At 42.5% G+C, this 20,103-nt stretch overlaps 1 protein-coding gene across 1 annotated transcript in view; it reads left to right on the forward strand.

The window, feature by feature from the left end:
* Positions 1 to 20,103, forward strand: part of LOC140465691 (rho GTPase-activating protein 23-like) — a 265,792-nt gene that overhangs the window by 195,508 nt on the left and 50,181 nt on the right. Inside the window, exons 20-22 of the mRNA XM_072561302.1 lie at positions 2,169 to 2,258; positions 6,476 to 6,601; positions 8,143 to 8,184. Coding sequence (XP_072417403.1) covers positions 2,169 to 2,258; positions 6,476 to 6,601; positions 8,143 to 8,184 — 258 coding nt within the window. The remainder of the gene's footprint in view (positions 1 to 2,168; positions 2,259 to 6,475; positions 6,602 to 8,142; positions 8,185 to 20,103) is intronic.

The raw sequence follows: 20,103 nt of genomic DNA on the forward strand, positions 1-20,103 counted from the left end.
TGCAATTAACAGTTTCTATTGGAATGTCATAATTTAAATCCTTTCCTAAAATTAACTACAAACTCCTTTCTTCTAAGAAGATCAGTCCCAACTTCTGTAGTTTTTCCATATAACTGAGTTACTTCATTTCAGATACCTCTCCAAGACTGATTAAAGTGCAGTGCTGAGAATTAAGCAGTGTTCCCATTAATTACTCCATATTTTGTCATCGATTCCATCTAATTACTCCAAAGTTTGACGTATCTATGATAACTTCTTATGCTTTGATTATAAGGAATCTATCTATCTGTGCTTTAAAACTCAAAGATTCTTTTCTGACTGCTGACTGAAAGTTCCAAAGACTCATAGCCATCTGTAAGAAACAATTCAACACCATATTTCAAATAGTGAGTTCTTGATTCTCCCACAAGAGAAAACATATTTTCACACTATCCTGTCAAAACCTCAAAGAATTATACATTTCAATCAACTTGCCACTGACTCTTTCTAAACTCCAATCGATTCAAGCCTAGCCTAATCAACCTTTCCTTAAATGTTAACTTGCCCAAACCAAGTTTCCTCTAGAAAATCTTCTCTGAACTGTTTCCAATATTTAGAATTTCATTTCTTTTAAATTTGGAATTTTTAAAACAAAAAATGAACCTAAAGCAATGGTGTAACTGCCATTGATCATTACAAAACCCCATCTGGTTTACTCATGTCCTTGGAAGGAATAAATAAACCATTCTTACCCGGTCTGGCCTAGATGTGACTCCAGACCAATAACAATGTGGTGGATTCTTAACTATCTTCTGGACAAATAATGATGGTTTAGCCAGTGACGACCACGTCCCAGGAATGAATGAGAACAACAAATGTGATCTTGCCAATGCCATGTATAACTCGGGCATAATCTTACTACTTTATATTCAATTCCCTTCCTAATAAATAATATCAATAGAGTAATAGAGCTCTGGAGCACAGGAAAAAAGGGCCATTAGCCCATCGAGTCTGCACCAGTCAAAAACTTGCTCCTAACTATTCTAATCACATGTTCCAGCACTTGACCGGTAGCCACATATGCCTTGGCATTGCAAATGTACATTTAAATACTTCTTAAACATTGAGGATTTCTATCTCTACCACCTTTACAGGCACTGAGCTCTAGATTCCCACCAGCCTTCAGATTAAAACATTTTTCCTTATATCCCCTCTAAACCCCCTGCCTTATTTCTATGCCCTCTAGTCATTGATCCCTGCACCAAAGGGAAATGTTTCTTGTCTATGTCACTTATAATTTTATACATCTCAATCATGTTCCCCACTCTGTTTCCTCTGCCCCAGTCTATCTCATCTCTCCATAAAACTCTCCAGCCCAGGCAATATCATGGTAAATCTCCTCTGCATCTTCTCTAGTGCAGTCATATGCCTCCTATAATGTGGGTTCCAGAACTGCACACAGCACGGTAGCTGATGTTCCAGTATCACCTTCCTGCCCTTAAACTCTATGCCTTGGCTAATAAAGGCAAGTATCCCATATGCCTTCTGATCCACTTTATCTACCTGTTTTGCTACCTTAAGGGACCAGTTTACATATTCACTAAGGTTCCTTTGGTATTTGGTGCTCCCCATGGCCCGACTGTTCACCCTTGTTTTGTTTTGTCTTACCAAAGTGCATCACCTCACACTACCCTGAATTTCATTTGCCACAGTCCATCCAACCAGCCTGTCTATATCCTCCTGTAATCTCAGACTGTGTTTCTCTCACTATTTATCACCCCAACAGTTTTCATATTATCTGCAAACTTATTAATCAACTCTCGTATATTCCAATTTAAATGATTTATATATACCACAAACAGCAAGAGCCCCAACAGTGATCCCTGTAGAACCCCAATTGATTCATCTTGACAAATGGAAAATGGCCCATTTGTACCTACTCCTGGTTCCCTGCTAGCTGGCAAATGTCCTATCCACACCAGAAGATTATCCCCTACACCATGACCTTTTAATGTCTGCAATAACCATTGACCTGTCACCTTATCCAATGCCTGCTACTTCCTTCAACTTTTATATTTCTGTACAGGCGAGAAACATAAATGAAACACTTATGTTTTAGGCTTTAGACTCATTAGAATTGTAGTAATGGAGTGCATTGTTGAGTAGTTATAAGACTTATGTTATTTCAGCTTCGAAATTTACCGGAAAATTATTTTGAAACCCTGAAGTTCCTCACAGGACACCTGAAGACCGTAGCAGATCACTCTGAAAAGAACAAGGTATCCTGAGCCCTGTGAATTATAATCTTCACAGTTTGACTGTTGTTTGAGTACCAAAGTTAATATTGCCATTTCCACAGTATTTTGTGCATACATTGTGATTTATTGAATCCAGTATCAGCTTACAGTGCCAAACAGTAACGTGGAACATGTTTGGAGATTGCCAGACCTGTTGTTAACAAATAGTTAGATGGATTATTTTGAAAGAGAAAAGAAAGATTGTAAGTTTTGGAAAGAATTTGTACATTAGTCTCCTATACTGTTTGAATCTGTGTCCTCACACATAGTGCATTTGTATGAATTAGTTTCCTGTGCTGTTATTATTTTGCCCCATGCTCAGCATCAAGGGCAGAATTTTTCCATTTATGTTTTGGTAAATGAGATCATTGGCACCTGGATTGCCATGGCCCAGAGTGACTTTTCTCATGCAATCTTCCACCACTCACCCTACCACAATTACATAATTGAGTTCTTGGCCACCCCTCTTGGGAATTGTGTGGCTGGAGAAGCAAAAGTGCTCATCATCACCAGGATCTTCAGTTTTCATACCTCAGGTATCATTTTTTAAGCATACCTGCACAACATTTCAGACATCTTCACACTGAAGTGCTCAAGTGCCAATATTTTGGCGAGGTGATGACCTAGTGGTAATGTTACTGGACTAGTGTTCCAGACATCCAGGCTGTTATTTTGGGCATTTGGGTTTGAAAACCACCATCGCAGATAGTGAAATTTGAATATCAGTAAAATGTCTGGAATTAAAAGTTAACCTTGTAGCAATCGTTGGTGATTGTCATAAGAACCCATCAGGTTTACCGATGGCCTTTAGGGAAGAAAATCTGTCATCCTTACCTGGCTCCAGACTCTCCTACATTGCATTTGGCCTAGTAAGCCACTCAATTGTGTCAAATTGCCACAAAATCTAAAGTGAGTCATGAGGCAGCGGAGAGACCATATGTAGTGTTACTGGTATGAGGAATTAAAATGGTTAAGAGGAAGTGAGGAAAGATCCTGCATGCAATAGTGAGAATGGTAGATCATCAGTCTTAGTGGGAGGTGGGTGAAGAAGCAGAGACAAGGTGAATGTAAGATAGCAGATAGAAGATCGTGGCACTTACCTTGATGAACAAAGAGATCATTGACCTAGTGGCACTGCCGGCCATTCCTCCAGGCAGCTGATTGATCTTGGTGGCAACATAGGACCAAACTGGCAAGGTCTGGTGTTGTGGCCTCCTCTGCTAGTCCTGGGGAAGATATGTCCACCAGGACTTCCAGGTCCCTTGCTGCAGGGCAGGACACCAATCTCCTCTTGTCTGCCATGTCCTGGTTAGGTGTTACAAACCTAGCAGGGCTAACTGATCTGCTACCACTTGACCAGGTACAGAAAGTCCTTTATAAATATGGCACCAGCACCAGGGATCTGAGGAATTGGGATATCACCAGTCAAGTGGGCCACCATAAGGGTGTGATACCCTTGTTAATGAGGTGAGAAGAAAACCTGGTTCAAAAACACATTAGCTGAGTGGTTGATAATGGGGAAGAAGATCTTAGGTTACAGGAGGATATAAATGGATTGGGCAGATGGAATTTAACACTGATAAGTGTGCGCTAGTGAATTAGTTTCCTATGCTGTTATTCTGCTGCTCCATGCTCAGCATTTTTCCATTTATGTTTTGGTAAATGAGATCATTGGCACCTGGATTGCCATGGCCCAGAGTGACTTTTCTCATGCAATCTTCCACCACTCACCCTACCATAATTATATAATTAAGTTCTTGGCCACCCCTCTTGTGTGGCTGGAGAAGCAAAAGTGCTCATCATCACCAGGATCTTCAGCTTTCACACCTCAGGTATCATTTTTAGAGCCTAGCTGCACAGTATTTCAGACCTCTTCACACTGTAGTGATTAAGTGTAAACTCTCAGAAGAAGTAACAAGTCAAGGGAGTACTCACTGAATGGCAGGTTGCTGAGAGCAACAGAGGGATTTTAAGTGATTTTTCACAGGTCCTTCAAGGTGGCAGAATAGATTTTTTGTATAGTTAAAACCTTTATCAGTTGTAGCTTAGATTATAAGACCAGAGAGGTTAAAGTGGAGCTGTACAAAGTCTTGGATATGCCACAGCTGGAGTGCTATGTGCAGTTCTGGTCACTACACTACAGATTGAATGTGATTGCATTACAAAGGTCCAGTGGAGATTGACCAGGCTTTGCCTGTGTTGGAGCAGTTTAGCAATGAAGAGAGGCTGGATAAGCTTGGGCGTTTTTCTTTAGAGCAGAGAAGGTTGCGAGGGGACCTGATTGAAGTGCATGAGACAGTGAGGGACATAAACAAAGCAACTGTTCATTTAATTGAAAGGTCAATGACGGGGTCATGATTTTAAGGTGAAACACAGGAGGTTTTCAGAGAATTTGAACAAAACATTTTTCACCCAGAATGTGGTGGGAATCTGAAACACACTTCCTGGGAGGGTAGTTGAGACAGGAAACCTCACAATGCTTAAAAAGTATTTGGATGAGCACTTAAAAATGTCATGATGTTCAAGGCTATGGATCAAGACCTGGAAAGTGAGGCAGATTTAGAGTGGCTTAGTGGTGCACAGTGCAGAAGGGCCTATTCTGTATTGTATGATTCTGACAAGTTTAGGACAAAAGCTCAAGAAAATCCACTTAACTTCGCTGAGAGAAATCCTCCTTAAAATTCGACGAAAGTAATTTCTGAAAAGATTTGGCCCCTAGTGTTTTTTTCTTGTCAATGTTGTCTCTAGATTGTTTTGAGAGCCAGAAAGAAAAGAGCCTTTTTCAGTTTGTTACAGTTTTCCGTTGCACTTTTCCAAAAAAAAATTTGAAATATCAGCTTTTTGTTTCTGTCAGTGCTACTTCATCTCTAACTTGTGAAAAAAATCCTCATCATAGGTTAAATGGGGTGGGTCCTTGACTACTTTCATGTTTCATTGCCTCTGAATAATATGAATTGCAGCTCAGTTGTCTCTTATCTAATCCACATTGGTTTCCTGAAACTTGGTCAATTGTGTGGTCACAAGTTTCCTGTTGGCATTTTAAGCTACATTGTAGAATTATTTCAGTCTATGAAAGTGCCAAGAATCAAATCAAGTAATGGGATCATAAAATCAATTGTTCATGTGTTATGTTGTGACACCTGTAATTATCTTTTAGTAAGAGTAACTGTATCAAATTGAGTCTTGTCACGAGTCACTCTGCTCGTACACTGGAAATCAAGCCCCACTTTTCCTAGAGTTGTCACAACTGTGAAAATTTAATCAAACTATCCAAAGTCTCGGGTTTACCTGACTGCCATACCCAGGTAAAAGGTTTCTGTCCTTAAAAAGAATACAGCTATTGAAGATATATTGTTTTTAACCAAAGGCAGAAAGAATGAAATATTACTAAATTCTGTATAAACTCTACCCCTTTTGGAAAACAAAATCCTTTATGTTAACAAATAGACATACAAAGAGATAAGTTCACAAATGTTACAGGTGGGGAATAAACAAAGATAGGTCAATGAAACACAGTTCTGGCACTTGCCAGGATTACAGGGGTTGATCAGGTGTTTTTGTTTAGTTCCCTTTTAGTTTTTTTTAAACTCTTTGAGGTGGACCGAATTTGTGGACACACTAATTCTCAATCTTTCGTTAACTGGTTGAGGATTCACCCTTTTATTGTCTATGAATGTGGTTTTTCCCTTTCTCCTTTCAAGAAGGGAATTTGCAATGAGAGAGCGAGCATGGCTATCTGTATGAAATAATGTTTTACTACTTCACTCATAGAAGGGAGAGAGGCAGTGATATTTCTGCCCTCAGAGGCTGGATGTTTCTGCTCAAAAATGCAAGAACTAAATACGACATTTTGCCATGTTGTGTACTCCTGAAAACCTACAACTGGTCGTGGTTGAAAAACAAATCAAAAGTCTTGTCACTGGGCAAAAATGCCCATGGAGCCAAGATGTCTGGCTGGTTGAATGAAGTAAGCTTGCAGACAAACATGTAATGAGTTATAATAACTCACCGTTTTGAAAAACAGCATATGTGTTCTTCCACAGTCCCTTGGTTTTAAACAGTATCTTTTCCTATATTAATTCCTAATTTTAAAAAAAGTAGTCACTGTATAGTTTCATATTTTTAATATGCCCATGATTCTTCTTAACAGAAATTTGTACCCCAATCTGATATTGTATTTTCATTTTTTGCTTTCTCAGATGGAGCCACGGAATTTAGCATTGGTATTTGGTCCTACCCTAGTCAGAACATCTGAAGACAAAATGATTGACATGGTGACGCACATGCAAGATCGGTACAAAATAATTGAAACCTTAATACAGCATGTAAGTTTTTAATCTTTCTGTTGATGGTTGAATTATTTTTGAGGGGAATTAGGAAAGAGTGCTTCAAAGGACAGAATCTTACTGGAATAATGATATTACTCTGGATGACTGCATATATTGAGCCAAATGGTGTTTTCTCACACCAGACCTCCTAAATGAAGATTTATACCTGTGTTATTCTCAAGGCAGTCTGATTTTAGTAGCCTGAATTGCTAGGTCAACATGTCACAAAGTAGATAGGCTAATGCCTACACAGGAAAGACTGAATTGCTGATCATATTTATCAACTTTTCTTAGAGCTGCAGTAATGAACTTAGAGATCATGTTTGACCCAGGCTTTTATATATATTATATGTCACTTTTAATAGATGTTCATAATCGAGACTTTGAGATATCATGACTCCAGCAAATATAAAGGAAAATTTCAAATTCTGTTACAAACACTTACTTTCACATTTTTGTTTCATTATTTCCATTTTGATTGGTCTGGTTATAACTAATCTTCTTTATTGTTTGTCTTGAGCTTTAAATCAGTTCAGTTTACTGATTTATCCACATTTTCAGAATTCTCCCACGGCCATACTCTCATTGTTCATTTTCCAGTGTGCGAAAATGTTTTGAACTGAAGTAATTTCAACAATTCAGCTGTACATATTCATTGAATATAGTAGGAGGAAAGAAATTAACAAAAGCATAAGGCACTTAGTTTAGCATAAGTTTATGACTGACAAACTTTACGGAGATTAAATATGTAATGTGTGAAAGAAAGAGATGTGATTTGGTATGTTCAATGCTATCAATATCTATTAAAATCTTTAGAATTTGGTATTTCTTTGCAATAGTCATATTTCAGTTAAATTTGATAAAATAATTAATGAATTTATAAGTACGTTATTGATTGAACTAATTTAGATGTGTTATTGTACCTGTCCTTGTTTCTCAATTGTTAATGTTGATAATACTGTAAACATTTCTCTGCTTATATATAATTAATCATAAAATGACTCAGTCAGTTTTGTGGCCCTCTGTTTTCTGGGTTACTGCACCATTTGTAGATAGGCCAGCTGATATTAGAGCTTAATTTGATAATGGTCAACCTTCCCACCAGCGACAAGTTCCAAATTTTGTATGAAAATCTGATTAATGCATTTAAACACACAAATTTTCAGATGATAGGACTGCATGTATAACCTCTGTGTCACAGATGGCTTGATACGCAGTTAGCCAAATGCCCCTTTCCTGTAGAATAATTCATTCCCATCAATTTAGTTTGAGTATAAAGTCTGAAAAGAGCATCATTTTCTGATTCTGAACTTTCTTTGAAAACTTTGCCCTAAAAACAATCAACTGTACATGATACCTCAAACTTAGTTAGCCTTGTTTTTCTGTATTCTTGATGTTGGGCTACAAATATTCATGCTTAAAGCAAAAAAAAATTGAAAGCAATAATTCAGTTGAGATTTTTGCTGAGAATAGTTTCACAATCTAGTATACTGTTCTTTTATTTCTTAATGTAATCAGCTTGTTTGCATTTTTTCCAGTATGATTGGTTTTTTAATGAAGACAGGGATGTGGATGAAAAGGTAAGAGCTCTTCAATCTAATTTTCAAGCACTTAACAAGACAAATTAATACGATGCACGAACTATGGGCTCGAAGAGAATAATTAAGGATCTATTACAATTTTTAAAATCCTCTAACTGAAACTAATTTAATGAATAATGTCTTGCTGCTTAATAAATAAAACATTCGAAAAATACATAAAAGGATTTCCATATTACCAGAAGAAAAGTGTTGTCAGTAGAGACTGAACTCAGTTTGGATAATCTGAGTAATTTCTGCATACGAGCCTAAATAGCTTCAGAGAAATTAACCAAAATCTCAAAATGATTTTTTTAATTTTAAAAAAACTAAAAATAAACTCTTCAAACTTTGGAGGTGTCACATAAACAGCATTTTAATGATAAAAGACCATAGAGGTTTACTGCACAGAAGGATGCCATCCAAACAATTATTTATGCTGTAGCTTATTACAGCAATCTAAAACGAGGCCTTCTGCCCATAACCATGGATGGAATCTAATCCAGCCTGTCATGATGGGAAAGATAATTGAAAGAAAGGTGCATCAATTGTCTTGAGGCAGGAGACTTCCCTGCCCCACCATCAAATTGGAAGTAGGAAGGTGCAGTGCAGGAAACATGTTCACTCGCAGTAGAATGTCACTTAAACTCATTTAAGACATATTAATATACTGTACAGTGCATGAAATAACTGCACAGAGGCCCATATCCCATCACCAAGTCACCCTTTATTTACTTGCGCACAATACACTGAATGTGGCAACTCAGCTCAAAGTCAGTCCCCTGAACTGAGGAGATTCTAAATCTCCTCATTATATTTTATCAAACTGTACAAAATACGAACAAGCAGTCAATGATGAACAATAAGCAGCAGTTTGCAAGAAACAGCAATTTACAATGGAAAGGGGCGGCAAGGCCAAACCCCACCGTACAACCAATTTGCAGAGATATGCAGACAAACCCCAAATCCTAACCTTACCTCACCAAAAAGGAAACAGTAGACACAAGCACATACAAAACAGTGGGATCAACCGACCAATAAAATTGTGCATATTACATAGACACCCTTAGTAAACCAGCAAATGACAACCCCCCCCCCCCCCCGCCAACCAAGATTTTCAAGCCACTGAAAGGCAGCCTGCCCCACACCCCTTCTGGCTGTCGGGCTACCCTGACACATTTTCCGGCTACCTCAAGGACAGCCTGTCCCTATACCTCCCTGGGACGTCGGCACTCATGATGGCCCATATGCTTTTTGGCCCTGCACTGCCCCGTGGCACCTTCTGGCCACCTCTAGGACAGGCTGTTCAGCTCCTTCCTCAGCACGATGGTACTCAGGACTGCCTAGACATCTTCCGGCTCCTTGGGACAACCTACTAACCTTCCAGTTCATAGGATAGCCTACCCATCCTCTGGTTCTCGTTATGACAGCTTTCAGGATGACCTATGAACCTTCCAGCTCTCAGTAAAGCCTGCCAGACCCAGGGACACACAAGACAGTGCAGGTGATAAAACCAACCAACCAGCAAAAAAGCAGAGTTCGTTACTAAAAATGAAGTCCACATCCAAAGGCAGAGTCCACTCCTGAGGGCAGTAAATGCATGCCCCACAACGCGCACACAGGTGTTCAGCCTCCACAGAGGCCCAGGTCCACTCACTGGGATACAGTTAATTGTGAAGGTGCAGTTAACTCACAGGGGCTCAGTCCAAGCACCAAAAAGTGAAAACACACACAAAAAAAGGAAAGACACTTCAAACCAGAGTGCAAGGGCTAAGCTCTGCCACAAAATCTGCATATACCTCGCTCAAAAGAAAATTTTAAAAAGTAACACACAGGTTGCAATCAACCAGTGAAATAACAGTTCCCCAGTGAGAACTGAAATACAGCAGTAACACAGACTGTGTAGATCAATCAGCTCAGAAATCAGTCTTCAAAAGGAATACCAGGAACAAACTGGCTGTTGCAATCAGCCAGTCCAGGAATCAGTTACCAAAACAAAACTAACAGCAACACACTAGCTGTGGCCAGCCAGCTTGGAGTCAGTCCCCTGAACTGAGGAGATTCTTAATCTCCTGGTTTTCTTTTATTCATAGCTATACAAAATATAATACAACAGTAATAATAGACAAGAGAAATAGGGACACAACCATAAAGCACCTGAAATCCCATAAAACAAACACTACATAAAATATATAGAATTTTCACGCAAGTCACTGTCCTTTTAAAAGGTACCATAATGACAGCAATCCAAAAAATAAGTCTATTTCAGCCTGTAAGGGCAAGTTTACAGCAGACAAAAGCCTGCAGTATGCAATTACAAACACTTTACACATTGCCTGCACCCAGGCACGAAAGAAAACAGTCTACAAAACACAACATAGCCAAAAACGGCATTCAACAATGAAAACACTGATTACATAACTCAACTGTCCCCAATACCCTGTGGTCCCTGGGTACACTACACGCCTCCTGACACCAGTCCACATCAGGCCGTCCTTGGCTAGCTTTTCTGCAGGACGGTTATCGGCCTTCCAGTCTCCAGCCAACCTGCGTACTCACTGACTCTCCCCAGGCCTGCTTTCCTCCGGACTGGTTGTCAGCCACCAGCTGTCAGTCGCCCTGCGTACTGACTGAACCACCCCTGGGCAGCTTTCCTACAAACCAGTTGTCAGCCTTCTGGTCTCCAGCCACGCTGCTTATTGACGGACCCTTCCCAGTCCCCAACTTTCTTCCAGGCTAGTCGTCAACCTCCTGGCTCCCAGCCTCCCTGTGTACTGACTGTTCCTCTCCTGGTCGGCCTTCCTACAGGCTGACATCTGCCACTTGGCTCAGCCTTCCTGCATACTGACTGGCCTCCCCTATACCTGCATGCTATCGGTTGCCTGGCGCCCCTAGCCCATGTACTAAATGGCCCCTCCTAGCCCCCTTTCCTCCAGGCCAGTCATCGACCCTCCAGCCCCCTCCCGGCCCGCATAATGGCTGGCTCTCCCCTGGCCAGCTCTCAAATGAGCACACCGTCTGCTATTTTATGATAGAACCTATGGTTTCTGACAGGCCTTCTGGCTATTCTGAGGGGCCAGGTATGCTTTGCTCCCACTCCGTTTGCAAGGTGACAGTTTTCAGATGATCCATGCGTTTGTTCAGGACTGTATCACCTACCTGAACTATGTAAGTCACTGGACTTGACCTTGCGCCAACTTCACCCTGTACCCATATAGGACCTTTCCTGTGGTTCCAGCACCAAACTTCATCCCCTGAATTAAATAGACTCTCTTGCTTGCAGGAGGCATTGGTTGGCATTGGCATTCCTGCCGCTGTTTCACTCCCACATCCACCTCCCCTCCCCAGTCCAGGAGGATCAGATTTAACCTGGTGCAGAGTCATCTCCCTATCAGCAACTCTGCTGGAGCTATCCCTGTTGTTACATGTAGGATGGATCTATAATTGAACAGGAAACGGGACAGTTTGGTACCAAGTGATGCTGAAGGCTGCTGCTTTAAACCTGCCTTCAACATTTGGACTGCTCTTTCCGCTAGATTATTAGACATGGATGGATTCTGTGGAGATGTCTTTATGTGCCAAAAGCCATTTGACTTGAGAAATATTTGAATTCCCTGCTGGTAAATGACGTCCCATTGTCTGTGACCAATACTTTGGGGTCGGTGCATTGCTAATGATGCTTGCAGCTTCTCAATCGTCATCTCTTGAGTTTGCCGAATGAACTTTATACACATCCAACCACTTTAGGTGGGTATCCACGATAACCAGGAACACTGAGCCCATGAAAGGACCAGCATAGTCAACATGCAACCAAGTCCAAGGTTTACCTGGCTGTTTCATGAATGTGGGGGCACTACTGGTGGCAATTTTTGTCCTTGTTGGCACTGCCGCACCAACACAGCTTTGTTGGCATCCTACTCTGACCACCAGATATATCTTTTTGCCAGCATATTCATCTTGGAAACCCCTAAATGACCCTGGTGGTGTTCAGCCAGTATCTGGCGGTGACCTTTACTTGGAACAATCACCCTTGCTCCTCATGGTAATATGCCATCCTCTGTGGTGATCTTGTCTTTTCAATCCTGGTTGCAATGGTCCTTCTGTTCCGCCCATTGCCACAAACTGTTTTAGCTTTGCTAGGACAGGATCATTCGTGTCCACAGTCGGATATTGTCAGCAGGGTCAAAACCAAAATGGACTCTTCCAGGGGAGGCACCACCAATGAAATATCTGCCAATGGGAGGCAGCTCAAGCATCCGAATTAGCAACTTGGCTTCCTGGAAGGTGTTCTAACTTGTATGCACTGAGAATAAGGGCCCAACGTTCAACTCTAGTGGAAGCTATGCGCGGCATTACCTTGTCTTCCTTCAGTAGCCGCTGTAGAGGTTTGTGATCTGCTACTATGACAAATTCCCATCCATAAAGGTACTGGTGGAACTTCCTCACACCAAAGGTGACTGCCAAGCCTTCCTTCTCAATCTGGGGAAACATACGCTATCGAACATTCCTCTCTGGACCATCGGTGAACCAACACTACCCCAATAACACATGGGGAGACACTGCATGTCAGCTCTACCTTTCACTTCAGATTGTAGTGGGCTGACACCTTAGAACGGCAATAGCTGCTATTTTTCCCCTAAAGGCGGCTACTTGGGTATGCAATCATTTCCAAGGCTGACTCTTTTTGAATAGCAGGTGTGAGTATGAATTTTCTACAATAATTCACCCAAGGAAAGGCACACATTCCTGTGTCGACATGGGTGTCGGGACTCCTTTGATTGCCCTCACTTTATCTTCCAAAGGGTGTAGCCCAGTTTGTCGACTCTATAAGCCAAGTACGTCACTTGGAGCGCCTGAAACACACATTTTTCCCCTTCTAAGGCGTACGCCTGCCCAGAAGAAACATTTAAGCATTCTGTCCAAATTCTCCATGTGCTCTTTATTGGTCTTCGTTGTTATTAGTACGTCATCCAGATAAGTGGCAAACTGGCGTAAGCTTATAAAATGTTCTCCATGATCCATTGGTAAAGGACACAGGTTGATGATACTCCAAAAGGCAGTCTCGTATATTGGCACAAACCCTGATGGGTATTAATTGTAGCATATCTCTGTGAATCATCATCTAGTCGCAATTGCAGGTATGCATGGCTCATGTTCAGCTTTGTAAAGTATAGCCACCTGCCAACTTTGCATACAGTCCTCTATGTGAGGAATTGGGTATTTTTCGATCTGTGAAAATCAGTGTACCATTCGCTTAAAATCCCCACAAAGGCCAACTGAACCATCAGGCTTCACAGTCGATAAAACTGGTGCTGCACATACTGCAAACTGTACTGGTTTGATTCCTTCACTCTCCAGCCTCCTGATTTTCACCTTTACTTTTGCCTACAAGGCAAATGGCACTGGGCAGGTCTTGCAACATCTCTGAATTGCTTCCTGGTCAATATGTAAAGTGGCTTTGGCCTCTTCCTGAAAAACTCCTGAGCTGTGGGGTGGGGTCAAACTCCCTCTCCTTGGTGTTGAGGTTACGTGTTTGTCTTTTCCTTGTTATCACAACAAACAGTAAGACAAAGTATCGTACCCCTGATAACAAGGAAAAGACAAACACTTAACTTCAACACCAAGGAGAGGGAAGCACTAAACTCACTAAGAAACGATAAGAACATAATCATTCTACCAGCAGACAAAGGCAGAATGATGGTCATCCTGGACAAAGCAGAGTACATTCAAAAAGCGCAACAACTACTTGCAGATACCAACAGCTACCAAAAGAGGGAGTTTGACCCTACCCCACATCTCACCAATAGGATAAACAACACACTGAGGAGCCTACAAAAAAACGGACAGATAACCAGGTTTGACCTACAGAGAATGAAACCTGAAAGCAACAACACCCAGATTCTATGGACTACCTAAAGTGCACAAACCAGACATCCCACTCAGACCCATAGTATCACTCCCAGGGACACCATCACGCAAACTAGCTAAAGAACTACAGCAGAAACTGAAACACCTGATCAGCGGATCCAGACACACTATACAGTCAACACAGGAATTCTTGGACATCATCAGAAATATACACATAGACAAGGAAGAAACTGTGGTCTCATTCGATATAACGGCACTGTTCACCTCTATCGACAAAACCCTAGCCAGAGAAACAATAGCCAACCCGCTGGACAAACAGAACAGACAACAAGACTGGGAACCTATCAACAAAGACGGCATACTCAAACTACTGGACCTGTGCCTCACAACACACTTCACATTCAACAACCAAATATATGAACAAATCAACGGCACACCCATAGGCTCACCCATCTCTGGACTCATAGCAGAAGCGGTAATGCAAAGGTTAGAACAAACAGTCTTACCGCAAATTCAGCCCTAACTCCGGGTCAGATATCTGGAGGACACCTTTGTAATCATTAAAAACACAGAAATAGAGAACACACACCACACTCACAGGAATCCGATTAGAGAGGAAGAAAGGGACAACCAACTCCCATTCCTAGACATGATGGTACAGAGAACACCAAACGAAGCATTCACCACAAAGGTTTACAGGAAAGCCACACACACTACAGGAGAGTTTCCTGACACAATATGTAGATAAGCCAACAAGAGGTGAGGCCATACTGGATTTGGTTCTGGGTAACGAACCAGGCCAGGTATTAGAACTAGAGGTAGGTGAGCACTTTGGGGACAGTGACCACAATTCAGTGATTTTTACTCTAGTGATGGAGAGGGATAAGTGTGTACTACAGGGCAAGAGTTATAGCTGGGGGCAGGGAAATTATGATGCGTTGAGGCATGACTTAGGATGTGTGGATTGGAAAAGTAGATTCCAAGGCAAGAGCGTAATTGATATGTGGAACTTGTTCAAGGAGCAACTATTGAGTGTCCTTGATAAGTACGTACCTATCAGGCAGGGAGGAAAGGCTCGTGTGAGGGAGCCGTGGTTTAATAAGGAGTTGGAATCCCTTGTTAAATGGAAGAGGGTGGCCTTTGTAAAGATGAGGCGTGAAGGTTCAATAGGGGCAATTGAGAGTTATAAGGTAGCCCGGAAGGACCTGAAGAGAGAGCTAAGAGCAGCAAGGAGGGGACATGAAAGGTCCTTAGTTGGTAGGATTAGGGAAAACCCTAAGGCTTTCTATAGGTATGTTAGGAATAAAAGAATGACTAGGGAAGGAATGGGTCCAATCAGGGATAGTAATGGGAGGTTGCGTGTGGAGGCTGAAGAGATTGGGGAGGCGCTGAATGAATACTTTTCGTCAGTATTCACTCAGGAACAGGACATTGTTGTCGATATGAATACTGAGGCACGAATAAGTAGAATGGATGGCTTTGAGATATGTAGAGAAGAGGTGTTGGAAATTCTGGCAAGGGTGAAAATAGATAAGTCCCCTGGGCCTGATGGCATTTATCCTAGGATTCTCTGGGAAGCAAGGGAGGAGATTGCAGAGCCATTGGCCTTGATTTTTGTGTCCTCTTTGTCGACAGGAGTAGTGCCAGAGGACTGGAGGCTAGCAAACGTGGTTCCCTTGTTCAAGAAGGGGAGTAGGGATAATCCTAGTAACTATAGGCCAGTGAGTCTCACTTCTGTTGTGGGCAAAGTCTTAGAGAGAATTGTAAGGGATAGGATTTATGCACATCTGGATAAGAATGATGTGATCAAGGATAGTCAGCATGGTTTTGTGAAGGGCAGGTCGTGCCTCACAAACCTTATTGAATTCTTTGAGAAGGTGACTAAGGAGGTAGATGAGGGAAAAGCGGTAGATGTGGTATATATGGATTTTAGTAAGGCGTTTGATAAGGTCCCCCATGGTAGGCTACTGCAGAAAATACAGAGATATGGCATTGAGGGTGAGTTGGAGGTTTGGATTAGGAATTGGCTCTCTGGAAGAAGACAGAGGGTAGTAGTTGATGGCAAAGGTTCATCTTGGAGTGCCGTCACTAGCGGTGTTCCGCAAGGATCTGTTTTGGGACCATTGCTGTTTGTCATTTTTATAAATGACCTGGAGGAAGGGTTAGAAGGTTGGGTGAGCAAGTTTGCGGATGATACAAAAGTCGGTGGAGTTGTTGACAGTGAGGAAGGATGTGTCATGTTACAGCGGGATATAGAGAAGCTGCAGAGCTGGGCAGAAAGGTGGCAAATGGAGTTCAATGTAGCTAAGTGTGAAGTGATTCACTTTGGTAAGAGTAATAAAAAGATGGATTACTGGGCTAATGGTAGACTACTTGGTAGTGTGGAAGAGCAGAGGGATCTTGGTGTCCATGTACACAGATCTCTGAAAGTTGCCACCCAGGTAAATAGTGCAGTGAAGAAGGCATATGGCGTACTGGCTTTTATTGGTAGAGGAATTGAGTTCCGGAGTCCTGAGGTCATGCTGCAGTTGTATAAGACTCTGGTGCGGCCGCATCTGGAATATTGTGTGCAGTTTTGGTCGCCATACTATAGGAAGGATGTGGAGGCACTGGAACGGGTGCAGAGGAAGTTTACCAGGATGTTGCCTGGTATGGTAGGAAAATCCTATGAGGAAAGGCTGAGGCACTTGGGGTTGTTTTCACTGGAGAAAAGAAGGTTTAGGGGTGATTTGATAAAGGTGTACAAGATGATTGGGGGTTAGATAGGGTTGACAGTGAGAACCTTTTTCCACGTATGGAGTCAGCTATTACAAGGGGGCATAGCTTTAAATTAAGGGGGGGTAGATATAGGACTGATGTTAGGGGTAGGTTCTTCACTCAGCGAGTCGTAAGTTCATGGAATGCCCTGCCAGTAGCAGTAGTGGACTCTCCCTCTTTATGGGTATTTAAGCGGGCATTGGATAGGTATATGGAGGATAGTGGGTTAGTGTAGGTTAGGTGGGCTTTGATCGGCGCAACATTGAGGGCTGAAGGGCCTGTACTGCGCTGTATTCTTCTATGTTCTATGTTCTATGTTCTACACAGACCAAGTCCTAAACTACGAAAGCAACCACCCCAACACACACAAAAGAAGTTGAATCAAGACACTGTTCAAAAGGGCCACAACACACTGCAGTACACCAGAACTACAAAAAGAGGAAGAAGAACACCTATGCAATGTATTCGCCACAAATGGATACCCACGCAATTTCATTAACAGATGCCTAAGGGAAATGAGGACATGCCACAACCCAAAGGACTAGCCACACTACCATACATCAAAAACATTTCTGAACTGACAGCCAGACTACTGCGACCACTAGGACTCATAACAGCACACAAACCAACAGCCACTCTCAGACAACAACTCACCAGGACGAAGGACCCGGTACCCAGCTTGAGCAAAACCAATGTAGTGTACAAAATCCCATGCAAGGACTGCATAAAACACTACATAGGACAAACAGGAAGACAGCTAACGTTCCACATCCATGAATACCAACTAGCCACGAAACGACATGACCAGCTATCCTTAGTAGCCACACACGCAGATGACAAGCAACATAAGTTCGACTGGGACAACACTACTATTAGAGGACAAGCCAAACAGAACAGCCAGGGAATTCCTCGAGGCATGGCACTCATCACAGATTCAATCAATAAGCACATTGACCTGGACCCAATATACCGGCCACTGCAGCGGACAGCTAGAACTGACAACCGGAAGCAACAGATACAAATCACTATAAATGCCGGAGGAAACATCACAGAAGCGCTTCACAGGAGGCTCCCAGGCACTGAGGATGTCACCTAGACAGGGGACGAAACGTCTGCAACACCAATTCCCAGCTCGGCGAACAGAACCACAACATGTTCCCCAGTGAATGTACTCAGTCTGGCTGAGATCTTGTGCAAACTTAAGAGTTGGAGTCCTGAACAAATCTTGTTAAAGACAGATTCTGCATCCACAGATACAGCTGCTCCGATATCAATCTCCATAGAAACTGGGTGCCCATTTAATCAAACATTCATTTTAATCGGTTTCAATTTGGATGTCACTCAGCAATTTAATTGTTCCAACCCATGTTTAGGGGGACTTTCCAAGGTCTGCATTCTTCTGGGAACCAGCCCAGGAGTTTTCTTACGCAAATTGAGCATTTTAGGACTACTTTGCTGTCTTGAGTCCGCATACCAGCAGCAATTACAATGGCTTACTGGCCCAGATACTGAAGAATTTGTGAGCCACTTGGTCACAGTTCGCCTTGTGGCATTCTGCGATGGGCTGGCTTAGGGTCCCTCTGCTGAAAATATGCCCTGCAGTTGCCAACACACAGGTGGTGTTCCCCAAGCTCACTCAGACTGGTCAGGATGTCCACTTCCATTGGAATGTCCTGTAGCTCCCATGCTCCACTTGTTGCATTTTCTAATGACAAAGCTAGTTGTAATGTCCAGTCAGGCTTCAGGCAGTAGGCACTTCTGCATTGTTACATCATTAATCCCTCATACCAAACTAGTCTCTCGGCTTCTCGTTCAGGATTAACCCAAAATAACGCGCCTCTGCCAGTTGTCTCAACCTCGACAAAACTCCTGGTATGGATTCCCCTGGTTCTCGAACAACCGAATAAAACCCATAGCATCTGAGGAGATTTTGGGTCATAATATTCCTTTCCCGACTCCATCAATTCTTGGAAGGTTTTAGTGTCTGGTGTCTCTGGGAAAGCGAAGCCCTTTATAACCGAAAATGCAGCGAGTCCGCAAGTGGTCAGAAGGATTGTTCTTTTTTTTCTACATCTGCCCCAATGTCATTTGCCAGAAAAAGTATTGCATTCTTTCCATATACCGGGCCCAATCTTTGACAACAGGATCAAATGGGTCAAGCTTCCCGAATAGAGGCATGATGCCAGAAATGCTTACCCAACTCCAAAATGACTGTTGCAAGCAAATGTTCTTCAGGCATGTACTGTTCTCTCCCATTGCTACTGAAATAACTGCACAGAGGCCAGTATCCCGCCATGGAGTCATCCTTTACTAACTTGTGCACAATACGGTGGCTGTGACCAGCCAGCTCAGAGTCAATCACCTGGACTGAGGAGATTCCAAATCTGGTTATTTTTTTTCCACATTTTTAAGAACCAAGCTTATTAAAGATTTCTTCAAATGTATGGCATTTAAAACTATAAATGACAACTTAAGTAAATTAGCATAACTAAATCTGATTACTAAAACTTTCTAACTCTTTTCAACCATCCCTCACATTTTGCCCCAAACAGTGCCAACCCTCAGATGAATAAATTTCAAAATCTATAACAGCACAGTGTATCACCTGGTTATATTGGTCAGCCTAGCCTTTCATCTTTGGCCTAGGTTAACAACCCCAATCAAGGACCTCCTAGTCGATGAGGTCCACCTGGTTCCAACCACTAAAGTACATCAACCTAGCAAGCCCAGTTGGGTTTTCCAAAGTAGACAGGCAGGAGGCTGGAAGAGCACAGCAAGCTAGGCAGCATCAGGAGTGGAGAAGTCGACGTTTCGGGTGTAACCCTTCTTCAGGACTGGAGGTGAGCGTAGGGGATGCTGAAGATAAAGGGGGTGGCAGGGGCAGGGTGGAGAAGTGGGGATATTTGAAGACAAGTAGAGGGTTACAACATGGTTGGTCAATGGGAGGAATGAATCCGGTTGGTGGTTGGGAGCGGTGGGAGGGGGAAGCTGGGAAGGGAATCCAGGAATGGGAAGGGAGGTTATTTGAAATTGGAGAACTCCATGTTGAACCTGCCAGGCTGTAGGCTGCCCAGGCAGAAGATGAAGTATTGTTTCTTCAATTTGTGGTTTGTAGCAATGGAGGAGGCCAAAGATGGTCATGTCAGAAAGGGAGTGGGAAGGGAAATAAAAATGGGCGGTGACTGGGAGGTCCAGTCAGCCCCTGTGGGCCTGACTCTGATGCTCTGAACTATTCCCTAAGATTGCGTTTGGTATCTCAGATGTCGAGAAGACCACATCTGGAGCATCTGATGCAGT

This window comes from Chiloscyllium punctatum, chromosome 42 (genome assembly GCF_047496795.1).
Source record: "Chiloscyllium punctatum isolate Juve2018m chromosome 42, sChiPun1.3, whole genome shotgun sequence".
Lineage (NCBI taxonomy): Eukaryota > Metazoa > Chordata > Chondrichthyes > Orectolobiformes > Hemiscylliidae > Chiloscyllium > Chiloscyllium punctatum.